Source organism: Sporothrix schenckii (genome assembly GCF_000961545.1).
Source record: "Sporothrix schenckii 1099-18 chromosome Unknown Cont44, whole genome shotgun sequence".
Classification (NCBI taxonomy): Eukaryota; Fungi; Ascomycota; class Sordariomycetes; order Ophiostomatales; family Ophiostomataceae; genus Sporothrix; species Sporothrix schenckii.
Window position 1 is genome coordinate 2,459,694 of NW_015971145.1, and position 26,779 is coordinate 2,486,472.

At 52.2% G+C, this 26,779-nt stretch overlaps 3 protein-coding genes and 1 non-coding gene across 4 annotated transcripts; 1 reads left to right on the forward strand and 3 right to left on the reverse strand.

Moving 5' to 3' along the window:
• Positions 1-1,000: 1,000 nt before the first annotated feature.
• On the forward strand, positions 1,001-2,886 carry SPSK_08870 (cytochrome P450 monooxygenase; the record flags this gene model as incomplete). Its single annotated transcript, XM_016735456.1, has 2 exons — positions 1,001-1,329; positions 1,416-2,886. 2 exons carry the CDS (start codon positions 1,001-1,003, stop codon positions 2,884-2,886), a joined length of 1,800 nt encoding a protein of 599 aa, XP_016587527.1.
• Positions 2,887-5,220: 2,334 nt separating this feature from the next.
• SPSK_09440 (DNA-binding protein) lies at positions 5,221-6,378 on the reverse strand (the record flags this gene model as incomplete). The annotated part of the gene is made up of 1 exon (XM_016736012.1): positions 5,221-6,378. The coding sequence occupies one exon, from the start codon at positions 6,376-6,378 to the stop codon at positions 5,221-5,223; it is 1,158 nt and encodes a 385-aa protein (XP_016587528.1).
• A 4,190-nt stretch (positions 6,379-10,568) lies between these two features.
• Positions 10,569-10,641, reverse strand: SPSK_11266. The gene has a single exon. It is a non-coding gene; the product is annotated as a tRNA-Lys (tRNA).
• A 10,290-nt stretch (positions 10,642-20,931) lies between these two features.
• On the reverse strand, positions 20,932-26,246 carry SPSK_08287 (uncharacterized protein; the record flags this gene model as incomplete). The annotated part of the gene is made up of 3 exons (XM_016734891.1): positions 20,932-22,645; positions 22,710-24,884; positions 24,943-26,246. 3 exons carry the CDS (start codon positions 26,244-26,246, stop codon positions 20,932-20,934), a joined length of 5,193 nt encoding a protein of 1,730 aa, XP_016587529.1.
• Positions 26,247-26,779: the final 533 nt, after the last annotated feature.

Sequence of the window (26,779 nt, forward strand, 5' to 3'; positions counted from 1 at the left end):
ACTAGTGAAAAGGCAGCCAATATTCTGTACTTCTCAGGGCATTTTCTCTGTCTACAATGGTTGGGCCTCTCACTGTACATGCAGATATGTAACTAAGGTGCAATATGACTTTATTGCGCAATTGTCTTACAGCGTAGACTCGGAGACATTCCGTTGACGTCGACCTCCACATTGTTAGCTGACGTTGATGGCAAGTGAAAATTCTTTGCCATGTGCGATGCTTGGTGGAACGAGGACATCCCTGCCGACGACCGTTGGGACCACAGATCGATGCTTGTATAAAATCAGACCAGTTGGTATAAATCAAGTTGGCCGTTCATTGCCAACTCAGCGCTACTGAGGATGTTGGTCTGTCGCTTCACGGCAGGTCATTCTTGCTTGCAGTCTTTTTGCCAGTGCGGGAGCATCGGTTAGAATCGCTCCTTAGTGATGGCGTAGCAACCGACCCGTTCAGAGTGCGACGTGTGTCGTAATTGCCTGTGATTCCATCATTCAACGTCGGGCTTCGGTGCGGGTTTTGTGAGGCAACCTGAACTCCGAGTACCCAGCTGAACGGGCGTTGAGCCCATCTGCTGCTTTGAATATCGAATTTCCATTCGCGATTTCTGTATAAATACACTTCTTTGGGTTGCCTCGATAAAGTTTGTTCATGTGTTGTGTGCGACTGTTGTCCGACTGGACGTGTCGCTATCTAGCCGCGCTCCAGCTTCTGCCTGGTCGGGCAGTTGAGACTCTCCGGCCCAGTTGCAGCACTGCTCCAAAAGCTGTTCCAAACGGCTGCGTTCCGAGTTGTGGCCCTGAGTTCAGCCGTCTCCTCCGCTCCTGCCCCGTTTCGGCGACTATTTTCAGCACGTAGCTCTTGCTCCATACAAAAAGGTGCTCTTTCCCTTTTCTTTTATTTCCTCGACCGTCGCTTCCCCAGATTCTGCACGCACTGTGCATACCACCGGCACATCCACCGATCGAAGATAGATTGTCATCTTGTGGCTCTTTATCAACCATGTCGCTCCCGAACCGCCCTGTCCTTTTGATCTCACTCGCCACCGCCTATGGCGCCACAGCCTGGTCTCGGCGCGCCGGAGCCTCGACTCTGAACGCTGGCGACGCCCCCGGCCCGTCTGCTCTGACTTCCGCGTACTTTTTTGCCGGGACCTTCGTCTGCGCCTATTTGTTTCAAGCGATCGCCTTTGGCATCTGGTCCATCTTCCTTTACCCCTTTTATTTCTCGCCGTTGCGGCACTTGCCGCAGCCAAAGTCCGGCAACGTCTTTCTCCTTGGCCAGTTCCCGCGTATCCAACGGGAGGCCACGGGCAAGCCAGCGCTTGACTGGTGCGTATTTTCTCCCTCTCGCTCTCATCTCTCGTATGCTTCTTTTGTTTCTTCTCACCCTCCTGTCCCTTGCTGACTTTTCCCAGGATCAACTCCATTCCCAACGATGGTCTTATCCGCTACCTCGGCCTCTTTAACCAGGAACGCTTGATCATCACCAAACCCAAGGCACTTGCTGAGGTTCTCGTGTCCAAAAACTACGACTTTATCAAGCCTACTGTTGTGCGCCATACTCTGTCACGCATCCTGGGCGTCGGCGTCTTGCTGGCTGAGGGTGACGAACACCGCTTCCAGCGCAAGCTGCTCACTCCAGCCTTTGCCTTCCGCCACGTCAAGGACCTATATCCCATTTTTTGGAGCAAGGGCCGCGAGAGCGTTGTTGCTATGCGCCGCCACATTAACGCCCAGCGCAATGCCGCGCCCGCGAATGCGCCCGTTGAAGACAGCACTCGCCTCGAAATCAACAGCTGGGCTTCACGTGTCACCCTCGACATTATCGGCACTGCCGGCCTGGGCCGCGACTTCCGCGCCCTCGATGACCCCAACAACAAGCTGACCTCCACGTACCGCTCCATGCTCAATCCCACTGGCGCCGCGCGCTACTTGGCCATCCTGGGCCTCATTTTCCCGCGCTGGCTCGTCACGGCCCTGCCCTTCCGCCGCAACACTGATATTGTCGACGCCAGCCGCTTTCTGCGCCAGACCTGCGCCGATTTGGTCCAAGAGAAAAAGGCCAAGATGCAGGCCAGCAAGGGCGCCGAGGCTGACTCCAATGCTCCGCGTGCCATCGATGTCGACATTCTGTCGGTAGCTCTCGAATCCGGCGGCTTTTCCGACGAAAAGCTGGCTGACCAGCTCATGACGTTTTTGGCCGCTGGCCACGAAACCACGTCGTCCGCCATGACCTGGGCCGTTTATCTGCTGTGCGCCTACCCGGAAGTGCAGGACCGTCTGCGCGCCGAGATTCGCGCCAACCTGCCCGGCCTCGGCGACGACCTCGAACTGGATCCCAGCCTGAACGATGTATCAAGTACTGCTCCCCGCCGCGACATTGCCTCTACCGACCTGGACCACTTGCCCTACCTCAATGCCGTTTGCAGCGAGGTCCTCCGCTACTTTGCACCCGTGCCGGCCACCATTCGCGAAACTGCCGTCGACACGTCCATCCAGGGTCAGTTTGTGCCAAAAGGCACCCGCGTCATGCTCGTCCCCTGGGCTGTCAATAGGAGCGAGGAACTCTGGGGCCCCGATGCGCTCAAGTTCGACCCGGAGCGCTGGCTGCGGACCGATGCTGGCGGGCAGGGCTCCGGCGCGGCGAACGGCGGCGCTTCCAACTATGCCTTTTTGACCTTTTTGCATGGCCCGCGCAGCTGCATCGGCATGCAGTTTGCGCGTGCCGAGTTTGCCTGCCTGCTGGCGACGTGGATCGGCCGGTTCCAGTTCCGCCTCCAAGACCTGGCGGATCTGGACGAGAACAGCCTCGAGATCCAGGGCAATGTGTCGGCAAGGCCCAAGAAAGGTATGCACGTGTTTGCGACGCCTGTGGACGGGTGGTAGAGCAAATCAAATGGACCAAAAAAAATTGATGACGAGACGATGATTTCAAATAGTTTGCCATATAACATAATGCAATATTTGGTATTTTCCATGTCCAACTACTTTGTTCGGTGCGGATTACTTCGTAACCTTCTCAGCTCGTACCGAGAATCCAACGTAAGCACGAGATCAACGATCCTCCTCGTCTACCTACTGCCATGCTCATGGACACCTTGGGAAGAGCCCAGTTTCCGTTGCTCGTCACACGTAATCTTCGAATGCCGCGTCTACCTCCGAGTTGACCAGATCAAAAGGTAGTCATTACGACATACGATGCGCGGCATATATTGCGACGGAATCAATTTGATTCTTCTTCATGCGTGTTGTTCACACTACAAAACGTTTTGCCAATCAAGTTGCAAAGAACCTACGGCGAACGGCAAGCGGAAAGCGGGAGGACGCGAGCAAACACAAAGCGCACAGATATCCGGGGTTGCCTATGCTTGTTTGAAACAAATAAGACGAGGGTCGTTTTCATTAAGACAAAGGCGGTGCACGAGCCCTCAAGTTTCTGGAGGGAAGAGTGCGACCTCAACGTCTAACTTCATGAAACAGAGATTGCCCAAAAACAGGACAAGATGAGGGACGTTCAGGCCTACTGTGTATCACCGTCCAGGAGCACTGACCTTTGTTGCATCATAGCAGAGGGAGGCCCGGGCGAGGCTACAGACGGGCCACTTGTTTCTTATCCCGGGAGAGCCTCTTTGACCTCCCCTTGTCCGCCACATATATTGCCCCTGCCAATAACTGGAGGCAACTATAGCCGGAGCTTCAATTGGACGACAACGAGAACGCAATAATATCAGGAGGTAAGGCATCAGTACAGCTCTGCCTCCGTCTTTCTCAAACCTTACTTTGCAACTATCGACGGGATGCCGGCCGGAGAAAGTATGAGATAGAGAAGGCTGTGCACCTGCAGGAATAAGTGCTTGCATTGCATCAGCTCATTGGACAAGAAAACACACCAAAAGACATGGGCTTTGCGTTGTTCTTGATCCGAGAATGGACTAACCTACATAAATTCTAAAAAAAAAGTTGCGAATTTTATTTTAATTACTTTTTCTGAGACGCTCTTGAACAGACATCAGCGTTTGGATTTTGATCATGTGGTCAATTTTCGGCGAAGGCACAGCAAAACACGTCGTATGCAGACACAGAGAGGAAGGGACACGAGCATAAACGGCGTACAATAAAATTATGTTTGAGATGAAGGATGGTCAGAAGGTGTGTGCATGAGAGTGCAAATATCGGTAGTCCATAGAGTTTTACATGAAAAAGGGAGACAAGCCTCCAGCCTGATATAAGGGATAAGCTCCTCACTTGCCCCCCCCCCCCCCCCCCCCCACTTGGCTCCTGGATTCAGAAGTAAGTGTCAGGCACCACGACGATGCACGCAGCACAGAGATGGTGGAGAAGGCACCGAGAAGGACTTAAAAGGCAGAAAAGACGCGGCCAGGCCTCCCCAGTTCCTGCAAGGGATGGTGATAGTCATAGTCCGTTGCGTAGAAAAGAGGGGGGGAGAGGGGGGTGGGCGCAGCAGCATGAGATAAATAGTGTATTGCTTCGTACAGATCTAAGACTCGACTTACAGGGCGTATGTATGCAAGTTGTCACTCTTCGTTCTTGTCTTTCCTTCACTTTAGCAAATGTCTTGCCCAGTTTCCTTGTCCATCTGTCCTTCCCTGTCGCGATCTTGAGGAATGCGGAGTGTAAGTGCGCTTCAACTGAGACACGCAAGGGATTAACGACGGCAGTGCCTTGGAGGCAGGTCGGCTGGCCCAATTTGTAAGATTAGATATGGTTTTCTATAACAAGGAGGAAAGAAGTAGATGGCTGTGAGGAGTGGCAAAGTGAAGAGGTGTTCGCGATGTTGGCATACTCTGACCATTCTTGATAGCTTTTGGAAAAAAGAAAAGTAAAGAAAATCCAAGTAAATTATCAATGCGAAATGTAGCTGCAATTTGCAGGAAGCTTAGGTAGGATATCGTAGACTAATAGTACAAAAAGTAAGACGAAACTGTTTCCGAGACTTTCTCAAGGAACGAGTAAAACAAAGACAAACAGTAAAATATGACCCGATTAGATGCCCCTTTGAATATATGCAAGTGCCAGACGGCCTTCCCACGTCCGGTGTTCCTATCCCACCGAAGTACAATGGTACCTCCATGTTCCTCCCGGTGTGCGAATGCAGCCCCCGGCGTGATGTTAAAAATATAGTACAGATAATATCATACAATCGAGAAGTGAAAAATAAAAGAAAAGCGATAATAGCAAAACAAGCCCAGGCAAAGCGGCTTACCGCCACGTTCCGTGGATCTTGCTCCGCCGCGTCCGCGAGCCGGGCTTTAGGCCAATGTCGCCGTGCAGCATAAGGCTCTTCCACCGCCGACCAAGGCTGTGGCGGTCCTTGCCTAGGCTGCGGGCGCAGTCCTGCCACTCTTCCTTGCTCAGCTTGAGCTTCTCCAGCACCAACTCGACTAGCATGCGGTCGTCCTCTGTGCTCCAGGCCTCGCCGTCTGCCTCAACCTCGACTGGTGTGCCAGCAGCATGGTTGTGTGCGCGGCTACTGTCGTCGGGGATGCCGTCGGCGTGCAAGGCGTGGAAGTCGCTGCGCTCAAGACCGAGCGGCAGGGCCTCGGGCGCAATGCGCGCCCGCTTGGGTGTTTGTGGCCGGGGCGGCGTGGACGGAGTAGCGGAAGGAAGAGAATCAGAAACAGGAGGTGGAAGCAGCGTGGTATTTTCTGATGTGTTGAAGGCAGGCAGGAACGGGTTCGCTATGGTTGCAGCCCGTGCCCGTCTCGTGCTAGTGGCAGACGTAAAAGGTGAGGAAGAAGGGTAGCGGCGCAAAGGGGACGGCGCTAGGAGCGAGAGGGTAAACGGCTCGCTGCTGTCATGCGACGACAGCGGATCCTCGGCGTCACCAGAGTCGCTGGCATCGGTCGTCTCGTTTTCTGCGCGGCCCATATCGTCGTCCACAGCACGCCGGCGCTTGTTCAAGCCGCGCGGCGTTGGTGTGGGTGTGGACGTGGCTGTGCGCTTGACAATGCGCTTGCGCGCAACGCCAGCGCTATTCGCCGCCTTGGACGGGGCGCTTGTTGGCGCGCCCGTTGGCGCACCCAGACTCTCCATGCTGCCCGCCCGCCGTGGCGTCCGTAGACGCAGCTTCATGGGTGACGGCGCATGGTCCAGGGGGGGTGTAGCCAGATGCTGCTGGGGCGGTGTGATTGGGAGCGAGGAGGGTGGTGGAGGCGCGGCGAGGAGGGCCTGCAGACTGCGACAGGAGTCGAAGAGATGGCCGAGGGTGTTGGGCGCAGCCATCTGGGGCGGACTTGCAGGCGGCGAAGCCAGGGCCAGAGCGGCGGCGACGGCAGAGTTGGACGGCATGCGCGCGAGCGGCGCAAACGGAGAATGGGAGTTCTGCGACTGGTCGCAGGCAAAGCCTTGAAGTAGCATGGCAAAGCGCACACTCGTTGGCTCGGAATGGTGGAGTATGGGTGACGAGTGTGGAGGAATGCGGTCTGGCAGTTGAGGCTGTTTGCGACCGTGGAAAGCGCGCCGTGAAAGGATGCCGGGACTTGTGCGAAATTGCGAAGTGCACCAGGAACGTAGATTCGAAGACAGGTCGAGGAAGAGATGTGAAGCTGTTTGCGTGAGAGACGATATTTGGAGCTCGAAGGTTTGCGAGGAAAAGTACGACTGGAATGGTGAAGACTAGACTGCGACGAAGAATGAAGGGATTCGTGGTCAGGGGAGAAGGGGGGAGGAGGTAATAATTAAAGAGGCGGCAGGAAGGGTCTCGTTGCGAGGAAAATGGAAAATGAAAAAGGGCGACGTTGCCAGCGGCCAAGGGCAGCTGGAGAGTGGGTAGTAGTGGCGGCGGGCGGTCGACAACGGGCGAGTAGGGCCCTGGACGACAGACTGTTGGCGAGAGAGGGAGACGAGATGGACAGATTCACCGCCCTGTGTTGGACAAGAGGGAGGAAAAGAGACAGAAGGGAGATGGGGGGGGGGCCAACAAGGGCGTTTTCATCATTCACGTTTCTGTTTCCTGCGACAGGGGGGAAGGGAGGGCCCACCGCGCGAAAGCGACAGGGATGTGACGGCCAGGGATGGGTGGAGAGGCAGTTGACGTGGGTGGGTGTGTGGGAGTGGACGAGAACCAGGAGGATGAAGTTAAAGTGGTTTTTTTGTGAGAGAAGACTGAGAGGACTGTGAGTGGCGCGCATGGAGATAAAAGTGGAACCACATGATTCACCTCAGGTCGGCCAATGGCGCGGCGCGGTAGGAAGCTTTGACCGCTGCTGCCGTCTCGAGAAATGAGTACCTCCGACTTGCGGGAATAGTACTTCTAGCCATTCTAGCTGAGCCAGTCGTTGAATTTGCTGTCAACTAGCGGGACACTATACCTTTACCGAAAGTACCTTCTACCTAGGAGTTCGACAGTGAGTGCCTCCTGCGGACAGGTACCACAAATGGGCAGGTACGAATGTACAAGACCAGGCACATTGGCAGGTACAAGTCGGGTACATTGTCAGGTACATTGGCAAGTACATATCGATGTACCTGCTGCGCCGTGTGGTACCTTCCTCCCACCGTCCCTCACCCCATTCGCACCTTCTCGTTGACTTCCATATCGTCTGGGTCGCTGCTCCCGCAACGGGATCCCTCCCTGGGCATCGTCGTAAGACACATCGTGTCTGCCCACTGCTGTCGCGACAGCACCCCTCGATCGCCAACCATGTTCGCCAATTTCGGCAAAGAGCGCCTTCCCTCTGTGCTTCTTTGCGCACCTGCACGCCGTCGCTTTCTGTGCTTGTCGCCTGCACCCCTCCTTCCTGCCCGCCGGCTCATTTCGATGGCCTTGTCCTATCCCTTTCGTCAGTCGATTTTCCCTGGCGCATCTCTCCCTTTCAGCCTCCCTCTTGTATTCCTTTCCTCCCTCTCCCCATAGAAGATGCCGCGCTTTTCGATGTCTCAAGCTTGAACGGCGCCCTTTACGTATCTTGTTTCTCATCGTATATTACTTCATGAGTGTCCCAATGCGATCTCAGAGACATGGGGGACGAACCAGCTCTCGACCTCGTCGATCGAACGGGCCATGTTTGCTTGCCACCATTTTGCGCCAATCTCGTCATTTCACTTTCATCCCGCTCGCTGATTCGGACAGGCCTTTGCCTTTCTGGAGGCCGGGTTTTGCATCCTGCAGAAAGCACGAGCCCCAGCAAGCCTGGGTCTCCACGTCGGACCTCATCTGTGACTTGCATGCGCCCATCCGTTATCGATTGCGTCCGTCATCTTCTTATCGGCCCCTCGCTCCCCTCTCCCAGTATCAAAAGTGGTAAGCCGGGCATGGGCCTCGCCAGCACAGGCCACGTCAAGATCCCATCTGCAAAACATGGCAGACACAACAGAATTGGCCGCAGGGGGCCAGGCCGCCTAGCGAGAGGGGACGAAATAGAAACAAAAATAGAAAGGGAGAAAGAGCTACGATACATGCACAGGCCTCCATTTCGTGCATCGTCTGCCGCGGGCATGGACACTCGACGGAGACATGCTCCGCTTGCACCGCACTGCACGCTTCGCTTGCTGTGCATGCTTTGCACACTTTGCACCGCAATTCGACTTACACGGCCACCTGCATGAACTGGTCTAACCTGTGAGGAAGTTCAAGCACAATGGCTTGCAGTACTAGTGCCTGCATCGGGCACCTGCATACTCTGTTTGAACGCCACCAGGGCATTTTTCCAAGTGGGCGACTAAACAGTGCCATGCAACTGTCAAATTTTGCTTTATTTTCCGTTTGTATCGGCAAAGATCTTTAACCTGGGAACACATCGTCGTTTCGGTTATCGCGATTTCCCTTGCAGTTTCATTCCCTTGTTTCTGATTAATTTTGACACAAGTCTTGATCAGTCCTGATCTGACGTTTTCCCTCAGCTGGCGTTTAGGTCTATATTTTGCGCCGCCTGATCGAACCCTGGATGGACTGGCTTAGGTCGAGCGCTGTCAGCGGTCTGGCCCGGTGGTGCCCGTCGCCCGTCCATTAGACCTGTCTGTTGGGCGTCTAAGTTTGTTTTCGTAATACCGATGTCGCGGCGCTACTGTCATAATGGAGCAATAGACACGACGGTACGACATACAAGCGCAAGACGTGTCACATCGCGGTTGTTCAGCGCAAATTGCTTAATTGTCTTGTCTCTGCTTTTCAGCTTGTATGAACTCGGCCGAACTCTGAAGGGATCCTGATCCTGTCGTTTCCAAGGGGATCAGAGCCTCGCCTTGTTAGGCCTCGAGGGCCTTTTCAACAAGATGATTTCGTTTTGTACCAGTTTGGCCCAGTTTGGTCTAGTTTGGACAATTTTGAACCATTTTGGACCATTTTGGACCATTTTGGACCTTTCGTTCTTGTCCGCACCGAGACATTTCCTCCCTGGATTCGACATCCCGCCCTCGATTTGTCCGATTTGGATCAACCCTTTGCTGTTTTAGTTGATAGACACAGCGACGCATCCTCTTTACCTTTTTTTCATGTTCTTGTCTTCCTTGCCCCCATCGTTCGCCATCTGCCGCACCCCTCGGCCCCATCTGTCTGTCCCACTCTGTGCTTCTCTGACCTCCGTGTGACGTCGTCGCTGGTCCAGTTTCTACAGTGACAAACGTCCGTCCCTGTGGTGCATCCCTCTTTTTACCTCTTTAGCGTTTCCGATTCTCTAAACCATTTCGATCTGACTTGCGTTCCCTTTTGGGCCACTAGCATGCAAGGGAATATGGGATTGCTGCTCAGTTCACCAGCACATGACACGCATAGTGCGCCTCGTCTACACACCCTCTTCCGTCTTAGTGTGCGGTCTTGGCTCGCATCTTGTCTAATGTCGTTTCTCTACTCTCGAGATGCCACGGTGGTTTCGGCATTTGTCCCTGTCAAGGGCAGTACTTTTTCGCCCTTTCAATTTACTCTGCATTCCTTATTTCTCTCTCCTTACCAATTTCCTTGGAGTATCACCTTACCGCCGAGACAGAATGGACAGAATGTGGCGGAAAGTGCGAGGGCGGAAGGCAAGAGAAGGCGGAAAGGGTTGCCACGCTACAAAAGAATTGGAGGTGATTTCTCAAAACTCGTAAAAAGTGGCCATATTTTATTCCTTTGCGCTGCTACTGTGCTGCTTGGCAGAAACAATTTATTGGACGTACCCATCCACCGAAAAGACCGGCAATCGTGCATGAAAAAGATGAGATGGCAGGCCGCGACGACCCATTTTCCCCGGTAAAACGTGAAAACCAATTTATGGAGCTGGCGAACACCTACATGTCTTTCTAATTAGTGCCTATATGAATGTATCTTTGAAAGGAAGATATCTTGGCCATTTTTTCTATTACCCGGTTAGACGGTCGAGCAGAAGTGCCTCAATAACACGGCTTAAAGAAAATGGAGAGATGCAAAACGAAAGCAAATGAAAAATAAAGACGACGGGAAGAAAGTAAAATTTAAGGGGGAACGCAACGATCGCGTTCCAAATTCCAACAAAAAAGAAAAAAAAAAAAAAAAAGAAAAAAAAAAAGAAAAAAGAAAGAAAAAGAAAAAAAGGTAAAAAATAATTGAGAATTCGAATGGTGCTTCTGTAAAAGAAGCGCATCAGGATTTGAGCCCGATGCGGGGGTCGAACCCGCAACCTTGAGATTAAGAGTCTCACGCTCTACCGATTGAGCTAACCGGGCGTTCGATCTCATTGTTGGAAATTCTAGCAAGTTACTAGCTATATGAGGACCAATCCATTTAGGCTGACTAACCAGACTAGCACTAAAATCTCTGAACGATGTGAACGATGAGGTTGTGAAGTTTTGCCCCCTTGGGTTTAGGACATCGTCTTATGGAATAGTCTCTACGTCGTACACTGTGTTATATATCAGTATACTGCCCACCCTTGTTGTCTGACAACACTGTTGCATATCGTGATACGATGCTACATCGCCATGCGTCTGTAGCTCTGCATATCTACTGTATACAATTTATCTAACCCGAACGGTGACAGTGAGCACGCCAGGCCGGCCCTTCCTCGACAAAACTTCCTTGACTTTTGCCGTTGTAAGAGTCTCCTGGCTATAATCATAACTCCAAGGCTGACCTAAACGGATGAGATTGGGTGGCTCTTTGTCATTTAAAAGTCAGATGACAATGAGGTCATATTCATTTACAAACGTACAAAGTACGTTGTACAAAAGAGGTGTGCGGCGTGGCAAAACTTGCGGTGACAAACGGGCAAAAAGTGGACGCCATTGGGGTTTCTGCCACATATGTCGAACGACATACAACATAATCCGTACAATACGACATATTTCAATACGACATATTTCGTCGCAAATGTATACCCCCACCGCTCACCGTTCACTGTATTATTCAATTTCCCGCCGCATCCGCCAGAAAATATGGAATACCCCGCACGATATATAACATATTCAAAAGAACGACAAGAAAAAAATGATAAGTAAGAGAAGATAAAAAAAAAAGAGGGGGAGGGGGACAAACCCCCAGTTTCGACGACGGGCAGGGGAGCAAAAGTGGCAGAAGGACGCGAAAACGCGAAAAGAGCACGAAAAACGCGGAAAATACGCGGTTTCGACAATTCACATGCCCCCACCAATAATGACAGTTTAATTAAATGCAGGGATCCACAGGTACCACTTGACCGCTGACGATGGCCAATCACATAACATGATTGAGACCACGGAGCGATGGGACAGGGGAGGAGAGGACGAGGGAAAGAGCAGAAGACATCGAGGAGAGGGAGGAAAAACGAAAGAGGATAAAGTGCAAAGTAGAGAGGGAAAGAGGGAAAGGGCTAAAGACGGATCGTGACAATTACAAGGCTTTCCATACGAAAGGTGCAAACGGCGATGAGGGCTGCAAGAAAGATACAATCTACGGCAAGCAATTGAAACGACAAAATGTGAAGAGTAAAAAAAGGCCGTCTTTCCTTATTCCGATGACCCCACCTGACTGTTCTGACGATACTACGACTCACGACGTACATGTACCGCGGATCACCCGCATACGGAGGAAAAACCAGACCCCAACAGGGCCTGCACGGCCCCAAGAGACGTATGTGAGTGGATGGTGTGGATGTCCTACTGCACTGTAGCGGTGCCTCATGATGCAAGCAGCCAGATGCAGCTGCAGCAGATGGTGCAAGTGTGTCGAAGAATGCAGGGGTTGGGGACTGGGGGGAGGAAAAGGTGCAGGGCGGTGAGAATCACAGTAGAGGATCTCTGGTTTTGGGTGGTGCAGATTCGATTCGTCCGCCAAGTCAGCCGCAACCATGGGCGAAGCAGAACTGGAAGTAAAGTGAAACAAGAAACGGAACATCGAACAACGACGGTCAAAGGGCGAGAGGCGAGAGAGGAGAGAAACAACGATGGGTTATGGAAACTGATATTGGAAACAGAGAGAGACAACGGAATAAATAGACGGCATAACACCTCGCCTTTTTGTTCTACCGTCCCCCGGGAAGAGAGGACGTGTGAGATGTGGAGGAGACCATAAGATACGGGAAGAGGAAGCAAACACTCCGAGGAGAGTCACATAGAGACGGCGAGATAAAAACAGCTAATAGAGACAGCCTTGCCTTGGACAAGGTCAGGTCGAGCCAATGGCTGCAGGCATCGACCGCCCTGTGGTGGTTGCTCACTCGTGCGGAGTGCAAATACCTATTTTGTTTATTATTTGCTGGTCTTGTATCGTCAATCGTTTTCCCTGCCTCGTCTCCTTCCTTTTCCAACAGAAGTTCCGGCGCCGTTGCAAGTAGATTCGGCTTGTTAATGGCGCAAAACGGAGCGGTGGCAGAGGTGGACACTCCCGTACATGAACAGGGTGCAGGGTTTCTATTCTTTGCACTCGAAGAGACGCTTGCATTCACACTTGTTCGTAGTCGACGGGGCAAAACGACCCTTCTCTCTTTCTTACGTGCATTAAGGAGCAACAAGGACCCTGGAAATTTGTTAGGCGAATCCACGGCTCCATCTTATTGCATTGCATTTTAGCACGAACTTCGCAAATAAGACAAGCAGAAATAGAGCCCACTGACAGAAGCGGTGAGCCATATTCATTGTTACGGGGTAGCTACGACTTTTTCTCTTTGAATACGAAGTATTGTTTGGTCGGTGTTTATTGTTGATTTTGCCCCTTATCGACTTATGTTCTCGTCTCGTATCGGGTAACAGCCTAGAACCTGCGCGGCCCACGAGAAAGGAACGGCTCAAAACGGAAATTTTGATGTTAGTGGCCATCCCCGTAAACATAAAAATTTAGCATCAGGAGGGGGCATCGCAAAAGAGATCGCAAGTCCATATAGCGAGAAACTCGAGAAAAGCATCAGCGCAAGAACCAAGAACGCAAACGTTGCTACCGTTATCATAGTGTTTTAAATAGACTAGGAGAGCTTAACGTTTGAAACGCTTCGGGGCAAAACATCGCACTATTCATGGTTAAAGTGAAAGGAGCTTCAGGGGAATCTGAGATGAATCTGAGATGCATCTGAACGTGGCTCAACGACTAGCAAAATATACTCAACACGTGACATGTAACCAGAAAGCTTTATTCTTTTGGCTACAGGCGTCGATGCAATGTCCCAAGGAAAAGGTCTACTGTAGTTTACAGTGTCTGAATCTGACCATATAATTGAGAGCACGAAATAAATTGACGAAATTAATAGATGATAGATCATGAGGTTCATGTGCGTTGAGATGCTGGTTTCCCCGTGTGCATCGTGAAATGGGTGGAGAGAAGATATGCGCGACAAGAAGTAAAGTAGATCGAAGAAAACCAGCCGTAAAATGGAAGAAGAGAAGAGAAGCGAATGGAGACGAGTAGCCGGACCATGAACGAGAAAAGGAAACGAAGAAGAATCACCAAGCGCCGCCAAATTGTTTCCAAGTAGTACCCTGTTTTCCAAAGATACACCACCCTCACCCATCCTGCCGCATCCATGTTCTGCGCTCCTTCCCAATGCCTTCAAGTGCGGCGCTTTATGAGGGCAGGCCCTGTATTTTCAGCTTGATTGCAGTCGGGTACTGCTGCTCGTATCTCCCAGGTTGGCAGCTTTGGGTTATAAATGCCATTGACGCAGAGTTGTCATTGTTGGCGTTATGGCGGTTGAGGGCAAGGCGTCGGTTCTGTCACGACTGCAGAAGAGGGAACTGGGATACGTTAGAATGAGGATGGCATAAATCCAAATTAAGACCGTGGAAAGGTCGAGAGAGACTCACGCCGAAGAGATATCACTCAAATAAAGAAACCAGCGCCGCGAGGTCCTAGACACAAACGCTGCTGCGGGTGGTGCTCGCCCACTACACCAAGTTGCCAACCGCTCTGGACCTATCGACACTCACCTCCAAACTGCCACGCAGGTGTCAGTGAGTGCTTAGTATCCAGAGGATTGACTTCTCTACCTGCCATGTCTACGATAGGGTTGCCCCTATGTAGTAGGCTGGGGAGGCTCCCAGGAGACATCATCACCCACAATGTGGGTGGCGGAGAACGAATGGTTGCCTCGTGCGCAGCCTCTGCAGAGCTGGATGCCACAACCGGGAACGACACAACGCTGGATAGTTCCAACGTTTTTCCGATCACAGCTGTCGCACACAGCCGAGCGAGAAGGCAGGCTCTTCCACTGTGAGTGGAAGCCACCTCCCACATGATGTGGGAAAGATGGCAAGGCATCCAGTCCTTTGCCGCCACTCACGATGTGAGCAACGGTGCCCCCAGACGAGAGATTTGGTGCAGTCTGTTGGACGAGCACCGTTTGTTGGCTGGGAATGCCTGCGTTAACGACGTTACCGCCGTCGTGCACAGCATCCCCAGCCGCCTCACCAGAGATCTCGGGCACCGCTGCAAAGAGAGAATGTGTGTTAAACTTGGTTCCTATTCTTGGTTTGGGGTCGAGATGCAGAGGCGAAAACTTACTTGAGCGCCCGCCTTGAAGCTCCTCCCCACTCTACGGGGTGGGAGCTTCGTCGGCGAGGGCTTCGAGGGCGGCACGAGCCACCACAGCGAGCGCATCGCGCCTACGGGCACGATGGGACTCGCTGTCCCTTGCAGGGCCCGAGATTACCCGGTCTAAGTTGACCTTGTTAGTATATGATGGTGGCGGTGGCAAGATGAGAAAAGAAGAAACCTATGTAGATGGCAGACTTACGCTCGAGATCTCTGGGAGAGTTGGCGGGGAGCGGAGAATGGTCGGCCGGAGCCGACCACTAGAAGGAGAGTCAGTATCTGAGGCCGAGCCTGGAAGAATGTAGTAAGGACAGAAGGCAAGATGGACACGAGCAAGCATACTTCGTCCGCTGTCAAGAATTGAGATATATGCATTGCAATTATAGAACTGGTGACAAATGTTAGCAGCTTGACTAATGTCATGCTAAGGAGAAGAGTGTGAAGGTGCATCAAGGATGGGGAAGGGTGAGCTCACTTTGGTAAATTGCATCGAAGTAAGCAGAATTTGCTTTTGGTGGGAAAAGAAGAAGAAAGAAGAGTAGAGGAGAGAGAGGGAAAAGAGCAAAAGAGGGGGAAAAGCAAGAATTTATATCTGGGCCTTGGGTACGAAAAATAACAGCAAACGCGTCGAGGCCTCTGTCAAGGAAGGTGCGAAGAGTGGGTTGGCCAAAACAGTGAATCACCACAAACAGGTATCAAAGACGGAAGGTACGATGGAGAGGACTCGGCACCTCGTCGGGCCAACGGCCAGAAAGAACGCGTCCGGAGCGTGTGACTCGAAGCCCTCAGCCACTCGAGTGGACGGGATTGGATAGAACGAGGACGAAAAAACAATAACAAAAAGGTGCACGCGCCGGAGAGGAAACAGGAGGCAAACGGATGGAAGAGGAAAGAGGAGACGTCATTGACAGGACAACCCGAAGGCAATGGAAGCTCGAGGAAGCGCGGGAGGAACAATACGGGGGCTGGAAATGGGAACAAAAGTAAAAGAGAGAGTGAATAACAAGGAGAGGAGGACAAGATGACGACAATTAGCTTTGGCGACAGAAAGGAGGATGCACCACGAGGAGACATTGTATGCTCGCTCTGGACTGTTCGTATCGACGTCGTTTTGTAGGTTGAACGGCTCGCTTGAGGTGCCACCAAGATCTGGCCTGGGACCCCGAAGCAACATTGAAACTTCGCTTGGCACGTCTTTGGTTGGAGTCGACGAACAATGCTGCCATCATGCTTATGGACGGCACTTGGATGGCACTCGTCGTACACATACTGAGAGCTCGCTCGAAGCGCTCTATTGCTATTCAGTAGCCTTATAGGCTTCCAGGACAAGCTCACCAGCCTTTACTGAAGCAACTTCTGTCTCACGATGCCTCCAGTCGATCCCGTTGGTTGTCGATGCCTCTAGTGGTATACTCAATTCTGACAATACATCGCCAACCAAAGTAGATCCCGTTGATTGTTCCCAGACAAGGTCATTCCAAACAACGGAACATAATACAGCGGACTGCCAATCACCTTCCACCAAGATTCGAGTCTTTCCTTAACCAAACGTGAGCATGTTTACGATGGCAAGGGTGCCTGACCTTCCCATCTTGGAGAATGTACCGTGGTCTCGGTGCCACAGCGATGACTGCAGCCTTTTTTTGGTTATGTAGAAAGCCATAATCGTGCTGTGAAAGACCACTGTCCTTTTCCGATGGGATGGGCTTGTCGTGAACACCTGATATTAGTGAGAGAGCACGCCATGATGAAGGCCGGGCCCACTATGGTAATCGTCCCTCACTAAACGCGAACCCCATCCAAGAGCAGCTTGTGCATTCTGCTCGACTTGCCGCATCATTCCATCGGAAACAGGCACAATCAGGCATTTGTCCATCCATCCAGTACACGGAGTCCTATATGATGCAAATGAAAGCTTCAATTTATTTCTCCAGACTCCGAAAGAAACATACAGCATCCGTCACCCATAGTCGACAAGATCGGTTCTCGACGCGTCAAAACACCATCAGCTGCCCACGATGTTCTGGCAGCGACAGACAGGTGCCACATTTAGGACTTGAATATTTTCGGTGACGACCTATTTGGGAGAAGAAGGAAGAGGGAAGGAGAGCGCAAGATACGGCGAGAAAGGGGATGCATGATGGTCATCATATACCCAGATTTCAGGCACTGCTCCCAGCTCGCCGGGCAGGCACCTACATCCACTGTTATGACTTACGGTAGAGCGGATTGCCACCGTCGTGAATGTCTCCTGATATCGGCGACGACATGACTCTGCGGGAGATTATTTGGACAAGTAGTCCAGCTGATCAGTACAGGAGACTAAGAAAGTCTGTTACAAACAGGCCGAACAGAAAGTCACGAAGAACTTAACATGTAGCGAAGGCGCTAGGCGAGCCAGATGGGAGAAACACCGTGGAAAGACGCGAAATTTACAGTATTTAGGCTCAAGATTGAGGCAATAGGCACTACAAAAGTGTCGAGACGTAGCTCGAGGTAACGGTGATGTGATTCCCATTGGCTTTACATTGTTTTCCAGGTCGTGTAAACACTTTACAATTGCCGTCAAAGGATTGGAGAGGCTCTGTAAAGCCAAGGACGTGGTCAACCGTTGAAGATCGGCAGACCTCCACCGTAGATCGCCAGGACGAAGTGGGGATATGGGCGGTCCGGGCTATGGACACAGGTGGACAAAAAATTGAGACCGGGCGTTCAAAGACAAGTATATGTCCGTGCTGGCAGACGCACGACACAAGAATAAGCCCAGGGAGAGCCGGAAAGCAGTATGACTTCAGATTCTGCTCGTAAAATGGACGCGTCGCCATGGAAATTGTATGGAGCTAATACATCACAGCATTCCCTCCTGCGCGAGAAAGTGAGAGCGACTGGGAGGAGCGATCGAGAAGAAACCGACGACAAACCAATAGAGAGCTGACGCGGACATTGCAAGCAGTAGACAGAGATGAGGACAGCAAGAGCACGGGCGGGGCCAAGTTGACGGCAGCATCCTGGAAACTGTAGCTACTTGGACTCGGATGTGCATATCCACAATATCGCGACCTCCAAGGCGATATGTGCACCAGAGATCCCTTCGTGACAGAGCTAGAGCAGCTTGTACAGAATATAGCCTCATAAGTGTGGACTTCACTTTCTTCGGCACCATTTAGTATCACGAGGAGCTTGTGTGCCAGAGAATATCGGGGGATTATGGTCTTGGGTGGTTTCGAGATTGCGTCTGGTTGGCCATTCTGGCTGGTGATGGTCCGCAGGACAGTAAACAGATTAGTGTTCCGCAGCAAGGAAATGGATTATGATAGCACAATGCCGTAGGCGGTCATATATTAGTGACTGTACTCTGACTGAAATCCACAGGAAGCTTTGAGGCCGCTGGTGGGATGATTCTGACGGGCAGGCGATGGGCGTAAGGGGCGGCAAGAACTTGGTTGCTGTGGGCTGCAGCTGATAGACGACGGGATTCATATCGTTTGTTCGGAGGTACTCATGGCCATCGATGGGCCGAGAACGAGACTATCGTGATTCGTGTTGGCGCGGGTATAGAATGACGGAGGACGGGACACGTATTATCTTCCTATTGACCAAAACCGTCAGCAGAGGGAGGTGAAGGAGGCGGAATCGAGATGCGATGGGTTGCGGGACAAAACGAAAAGGAGTGAATTCTGGACAGCATGCCCAAGAAGCCGGTTTTGTTGACATATTGGTGTTTTCCGAAGCGGTAGGACTTGCCCAAGTGAACAAAGGTGAACGCTGCAAATGTCGACACGTGCGTTTTGCTGAGGGTTGGGCAGACATATCGGCGGTTTGTTTTGGTAGGCGAGATAAAAGAACGAATACAACGAGAACGGAAGACTACAGGGATGTAAGCAGCTCAAAATTAAAACAAGAGAAGAAAGAGAAACTGGCAAATCAAACCAGCAGGGAAGGGACGCATGCGTAATAGTGACGGGAGACTCAGAGACGGTAGTCGCTCCTTCCACATTTACCTTTGCAACCCTTGCCAATACAGCTGGCAACATAAGGCTCCCGCCAAAACTGCAGTCACTGTTTCCTCAATTAGAGGCAAGTTCAGTACCCCGCTGGGGGAGATAAAGGCTATGGCAGAAAGCACAACTTTGGAAGGTTTGCGAAGGGCCTGCAAATAACGACTGCTCTCTCGGTTGCTAATCGGTGTAAATATTATCAAAACATCATTTGTACCCGCAATTTACGTCGATACAGATGCGCTGTAACCGCTTCCATCTGTCGACAAATTCGGTAGAAGTAAGATGTAGCCTGAGGCTGCAATCGTTTCGCCTCGTATGCAAAGGGAGGCACGGCTCTCCAGAGATCCGACATGCCTTGCCACTACACCTGCGCGTCTCCAAGACTTGAGTCCTCTTCGTTTAACCTTTATTAGAGTAACCGCGTCGAAGCAGAACGTCTTCATTACGTCGTCGACAGGTAATTACAAATGGATATACTTCCATTGAATCAAAATGAGGCAGTCAGTCTGGAAGAACAGCTTGCTGGTTGTCAAATAGAACAGTCGTGATTTAGAAGATACTTGTCCACATTGCTTGACAGTGCTGCTCTAGAAGTCGGACTTCTCGTAGAGAGAATACTGTCAGTCGATGTCCTCTGCCGGAAGTGTCGCTCGCTTTGTTTTATTGATGAGGCATTGGCGATCCCTTTGAGGTTGGTCAGCATGACGACTTGTCGTTGGCCTAAGAGTTATCTCTGAAGGTACCACTTCTAGAATCTCGCTGGTATTGTCGGTATTGTAGAGCAGTCTCAGTAAGAGCTAGAACATATCCTCAAATTGTCCTTGGAAATCTGTAAGCAGCGATCAGCACTGCCCGAGATCCAAGTATGACGTCCAGGGTTCGAGTAAACATGAAGGGAAGGGGCCCCAAAAGAGCCGAAACAAGGATTAGGTGGAATGTCACGATAGTATTCGAGCAAAGCTAGACAGCCTCACGTATAGCGGCGGGAAGTCACAAAGCCATGGTCGAGCTTCCTCGGAGGCCGTGCTGTCCGGAAATGGAGCTCTGTTTGCTGGTGATGTTTGGGTCGATTCAAAGCAACATGGCTTTGGTCATTTCTGTCATGTAGTCGCGATATATCGCAGAATCGAAAATAGCTGGTCGACATCGAAATAGCCCGGCAGCAGCCTGCTCAGAGCAAATATATCTATCATAGTGAGCCGACAAGAGATCTCCCTTGGTACATGCTAGAGACGAGACGTGCAATCCAATAAGTCGGCAAAGATGGCGTCTTTTTGTCAATCTAGCTGGTATCTCGAGAACTTGGAACCGCATCATGACAGAAGAGTGTCCGAGATGTCTCAAATATGCAATAGACAAGCTGCTGCACCGCCATCTGAGCCGGGTAAGTCAAGCAGAAGCTGTAGTAAATATGGTCGGTATCAAAAGCACTTGCAAAGGGTGATGGTAATGTTCACGTACCTCTACAGCAACGCGAGATTTTGGACGAGTTAATCTATATAGAGACGGGCTGGAGAGTTGCAGACAGACGTGCATAAAAGTAGATAATAGAGCATCCGGATCGACGAATATATAGAGCTGTCATGCCCGAAGAAATGGAAATGGACAGGTGTTCGGACGCGCTTTTGCAATATTAACGAAGGGAGGAACTAAACCGGAGACATAAATGAGAGAGAGAACAGGGGAACATGAAAACAACTGTGGCAAACAGGTACGAGCATTGACGCACATTTGTTGGGTGCTTGGACAACCATATCGAAAAGTGACTTGCGCTTTCCGCATTTTGAAATACATGTGTACAGCAAAGGCTCCTTCCCCATTTCCAAAAAGTCACGAGCGAAATCGGTTAGTCAGATACCTTATTACATTAAGAGGACAACATCATTTTGCTTCTGCTATTCTCTCAAGACTATAAGCTACGCAATACATGTTTATTATATATCTGCCAGTTTACTACGGCTCGCTGGCCACCAGCCTCTATCGGCCCTCCTTTTGAGCGTACGTCACTACATCTCCACACTACGCATCTGTGGCAGGAGCGTTCTTCCCAAAAACCATTTCTAGCAGCTTCTCCTTCTCCGCGCTTTTCTTGGCCAGCTCCCAGAATGCGCCTGTGCTATCCGAACGTTCCTCGTCTGGCTCCGGCTGGCCAGCCTCAGCCGCTTCCTTGGCCCTCGCGGCCCGCCTCTCGTCCAAAGCCATGCCGCGCTCCATAAGTTCCCGAGGTGTGCCCATCTCAGCAACGCGACCTTCCCGAAGAACTAGTAGACGATCGAAATCGACCACTGTGCTCAAACGGTGAGCAATGACGAGCACCGTGCAGCCACCCGAGGCAAACTCCCGCCGGAGCGACTCTTGGATAGCACTGTCCGTTCCGCGGTCCACGGCCGAGGTCGCCTCGTCCAGTACGACAATCTTTGGCCGCGTCAAAAGAGCACGCGCGAGGCAAACGAGCTGGCGCTGGCCCTGCGAGAGGTTGCCACCGCCCGTGGAAATGGGCATCGCTAGGTTCGTGAAGCTGTTGACTTCGTCGTCAATGGCGCTCTTAGTAACACTATCGACGTCGCTGGAATTGCCGTTGCTACCGCCCTGTGCCGTGGTCTCGCTGCTCTCTCCCTCGGGTGTCCTTGAGCCCACGTCGGTTGCAGAGTCTGAAGCAACAACCGTCCCATCGATCGGATTTGCCGCGTCTTCTTCGACTGTAGTCTCCTCGCCATTTGACGGCAGCAGACGGGCGACCTCCTCACCCGTGTGGTCTTTCACCAGTTGAGCCCTAGCAACAGGGTCGAAAATAGAGCCAGCTGCTTCCCCAGAAGGTTGCGCGCCGTCCTCGACCTGGGGCTCGACAAGGTGGACACGCTTCAATACGTGGTGCAGGTCATAGTCATCAATGGAGTCCTCAACGTCGAGGTTCGAGCGCAGCGTTCCGGAAAACAGGAACGGATCTTGAGGAATAATAGCTAGCCGGCTACGCAGCTGGTCTAGCTTGAGTGTCGAGATGTCGATGTTGTCGATCCGAATGGTGCCTTCTTGCGACTCGAGAAGACGGAAGAAAACGGCAGCAAGAGTCGACTTTCCTGCACCAGTACGCCCCACGACACCTATGCGCTCGCCAGGTTGCACTTCGAAATTGAGCTCCTTCAAGACAGGGGGCAGGGATGGTCCGTAGCTGACGGTCAGGTTCTCCACCTCAATATGTCCCTTGGTCGGCCACGCCGCAGGCACATCGCGGCCACCTTCGGACTCGGTATCGATATCGATGTACTCGAGGATTCGTTCCGCCGCGTTGAATCCGAGCTCGATGCTGGTAACATTGGCAAGTAGCCGGGATAGAGAGCTTGTGTAGCGCAAAGCGAATACAAGTCCGAAGCCCGCCAAAGATGCTTCGACATTTCCAAAGACAATGCAACTGGCCACGGCCGTTACGAACACGGCGCCAAACATGCCCATGCGGAAATTCATCCACCGAGCTAGAAGCTGCAGCGCCCAGCTTGCCTTGGCTGAATTATCGATGAGGCCGAAGACACGGTCCATGTAAAAGTCCGTTCTGTGAAAAGCGCGAATGGTAGACAGGCCCGTTAAGACGGAGCTGAACTGGTCATACACGGGCGAGTGCGCCACAGAGTTGATGCGCTTCGCTTCGCGTGCGGCAGAGATATACACACTGGCGATACGAGCATACAAGACAAGTAGACCAATACCGAAGATAATAATAAAGGGCGACACAGACACGCTATGGCAGTTAGCAAAGGAATGACAAATGAGAAACAGCAGATGATCAAAGGAATGTCGCTAACCTTGCTGCAATAATCACTACAAGTCCAATGGCACTCTGAAGGAACGAACTCAAATCACTGGCGAGACGCCGGTCCACAGTGAAAGTGTCGGAGGTGAAGCGGTTCAGGACACGGCCAGTAGGCGTCTTATCGATCCAGCTAAGAGGAGCGCGGAGGATCGAGTGCGTCATCTTCTCGAACAGAACCCGCGAGGCACGCAAGCCCGTAAACATGATAAGCAGCTGCTGCGCGATACTAACAATTAGGGTGGAGTAGTCAAACAAGACATAGGCCGTGATCCAGAAAATAATGTTTTTGCGGTAATTAGCGTCATCATCAACCGGGACTTGTTGCGAGACTGTCGGCAGGAACGTAACCGCCGGGGCGCGAATCTGCCAATCCCACTCAGGCTCAGCAGTTTGAGTATATAGCCGATGGCTAGCAATGCTCGGTTCGATATCGTAGCTGGCTGAGAGCTCCTTGAGGGTCCATGTGGTGGCAACGCTAAGCAGCCGACTCGAAATCAGCAGAGCGAGAATGAGCAGCCAAAGGAGCAATGACTTGCTAGCACGGACATACTCCCGGTATACTCGGGACTTGACACGGCCAGTCTCACGGTCCTCAGAATCCTTCTTCTTGTCATTGGCAGCCTTGTCACCATCACCGTCACCGTCACCGTCCCCTGTCGTTGCTCCACTGCTATCTCCTCCAGCTGGCTCGTCTTCCTCGGCAGGAGCAAAGGTTTCCGCGGGCGAGCTTTTATTTTGGTCGCGCTCGATCTTCTCCACTCCCTCAACACGGCCACTATCGAGCCGTACAAGATAGGAAGCGTAGGCCATGCACATTTCGGGATGGTGGGTGGCGAGGATTCGTGTGCGGCCTTTAGCAAGGTCACCGGAAAGCGCTTCGTTCACAATGTTCCGGCCGACGTGGGTATCAACAGCACTCAATACATCATCGAGAATGAGGATACCAGCGCGAGAATATAGAGCACGTGCGAGAGCAACGCGCCAACGTTGCCCACCGGAAAGCGTGACACCCTTGGGTCCAACCTCGGTTGCGTCGCCGTCAGCCAGAAGCTCAATGTCCTTGGCTAAGGCACAGGCTTGGAGAACTTTGCGGTACCGGACTTCCCGGAACGGCATACCAAAAAGAATGTTGTCTTTGAGTGTACCACTTTCCACCCACGGTGACTGCGACACAAACGCCGTGAGCGACGGCAGGACCCAATCGCTTTCGTTGATGTTCTGGTTTTCGATCACTGAGACAGGCGGGGCCGTTGGGACTCGCACAGTACCAGACAACAGCTTCACCTCGCCGAGGATGGCGGCCAGGAGAAGGCTCTTGCCAGCACCAGTCTTGCCAGTGATAAGACTCAACTCTCCGTTGGGAAACGCGACATCGATGTTGCGCAGGATCGAACGCGTCTCTTCTGGCGCAACATTTGTACCGGCATTGTCTGTAACAGACGATTGTTCAGGGGGAGGAGAAGCAGGTGCTGCGGCTAGTACGGGCGATTCGCCGTTGGCCGGGACGTCGGAATCCTCAACGCGAGGCCACCGCACAGTGGCGTTGTCAAAGACTACGCTGTCACCTTGGTCGGCGACAGGTGCTTTGTCGGGTTGGTTGAGGTACTTCTCAACACGAACACAGCTTGTCCAAGCCTCCATGAGGTACACCTGGATCAGAGGTAGGTATCCGATGGCCTCGTCCAGTTGGTCAAACAAGCCAAGAGAGGCGAAGATCACCGAGGCACGAACGTGGGTCGGCGTTGTAAACGTGTACACTGCAATAGAAATGCTAGAGAGCATAATGGGTCCCGTGTTGATAATAAAGCTGAGTGAGCACATCCACTTGGCCACACGCCAAAACTGCCGCAGCTCTTCGTTGCGGCTCTGGATGATCTTTTCTTCGTACAGCTGCTCAAGAGCCGAATATTTGATCTGGCGCATACCTTGCAACGCCTCAGTCAAGACATGGGCCTTGGCATCGCGGTACTTCATGAGGCCAAACTGGATCTTTGCGTACTTCTTAGACATCACATGGCTGATGGGGTAGACCAATAGAGCGCATGAGAAGCCAGAGAAAAACGCCTTCCAACCAAGAAACTTTATCAAGACGGAGCCGGCAAGGATCAGCTTAAAAATAGCGAGAGGAAACCAGTAGTTGTATGTGCAAAAAATCATCATACGGCCGCTGTACAAAATTAGAAAAAAAATCGCAGTTGTTAACAGCATCCAATTTGAAAACTGACCTGTCGAGTTTCATGTGGTTCACAACAGATTGGCGGACGTCGCCCTCTGGCTTTTTAGGTCCTTTCTTGTCCTTGTTTCCTGTCTTTCCATCGCCTTCGGCAACTTTGTGGCCGGGGTCAGCAGCCTCGTCAAGACGCAGAGCCTTCTGGAAAATCAGAGTCTGGACCAGCGAGTTCAGTGGTGCCTCAAGATGGCTCGATGTGAGCCAGCGTTGTGCGCTGCCAATCCAGATCTGAAGGACCAGGCTGACACCAATGCCAATAACCCAGCCCCAGAGTTTTGGGTTGGCAGCCTTGTTGCCCCCTTCGTGGTTATCCAGCCCCTCGAGGAACTGGTAAATGACAAACTGTGGGAACAGGGCCAAAACCGAACGAACGAATGTCAATGCCCACTGCAGGAGCAACGGCCACTTGTACGCCACCAGAAGCTGCCACCAGAGACGGCCTTTGGGACCACCGGCACTGCCACCACGGGCGAGATAGCGTTCGTTCACACAGGATGAGCGAGTGTTGCCGTCAAGATTGGGTAGGTCCTCAAGCTCCAGTTTCCGTGCGTTGGCAATGTCAAAAACGATTTTATTCCAGTTGAAGCTGAAGCGAGAGAGAATAGATACGGCATGTTGCTGATCAACCAGGTCGCCCTTGTAGTAGACGTCGGGGCGATGGGGAAACGTTGCGAAGCATAAGGTAGCGACCAGAGCAGCAAGTACTTGCACGAGCCAGCAGACGGCCGTGCCAGTGGCAAGCCCGTCTTCGGCAGCCACATTTTGACCAGCCAGGATGTGCACAATATTGTAGCCGTAGCGGTATCCGAGAGAGCCGACGAGCAGGGCGCTCGACGAAAACGCGATGATAGAAAGCACCCACCGCTGGTCGTACTGTTCTTTGGCCGGGGTGCTGGCCAACTGGAGGCAGATGAAGGCCCATGCAGGGACGTCTGCCCAGTTGTCGAACGCGAAAAGCCAAGGCCGGTCTAACGATGCGGGTGGTGCTGTAACGAGTGTCAACAGTATCGCCGATGTGATGGATGCTGCAAGGCCGAGATACAGGCTGAGATATGCGCCAAGACGAGGCTGCCGATCGGAAAATGCTGCCACAGACGCCTCGGTAGCTTTGCCGTCTGCACTCTCAAACAGCTGTGGGACGACCTCATATGCACCGTCGCCTTGAGCGCCGCGGTTGCGCCGCGCGAATTGGGCTTTGGTCCAAAGCTGGTGGAGAGATGGGAGCGACAGTAGGAAGACAAGGCCAAGGTTGCTGGCACCCACGATAGGATGCAGCAGCGCCCAGCTTTCGTCGTCCATTGCTGCTACCATTTACGACCAAGCCTGGCGCAATTGAGGCGAGTCGTGTGGGACGTCGCTTCGGTGACTGTATGATGGTTTGAAGATTGTAAAGAGTGAACTTTGGTGGCGAACCGCCTCCTCTGCGGAATAGTCGATACCGAAGGTGTGCTCGAGAGAGGCGCGTGTGCGGTTCGGGTGCCTAGTGGCGAGCACTGCGGAGCTAGACACTGTAAGAAGGCCGGCTGAAACCCCAAACTCAACAAGGGCAGTGGCATAAGGCTTATGCAAGACCCATTGACGCAAATGATCCACTAGCGTGGCTGTCTGGGTCGATCGGAAACCGACTGACGATGGAGAAATGTGGAAAAAGAAAGGGGCAAGGCAATGCAAATAGGAAAATGGAGAAAACGACTAGGCGAGACTGCGACAAAGGTTCGACTGCCCCCCCAACTTTCTGGATAAGTGCGGCAGCCGAGTCGGCGCCGCCTTGCTAAGGTCTGTGGCTCTGGCTTCGTCCAGACACTTTGGTTCAACGGTGTTTTGGGTGTTGA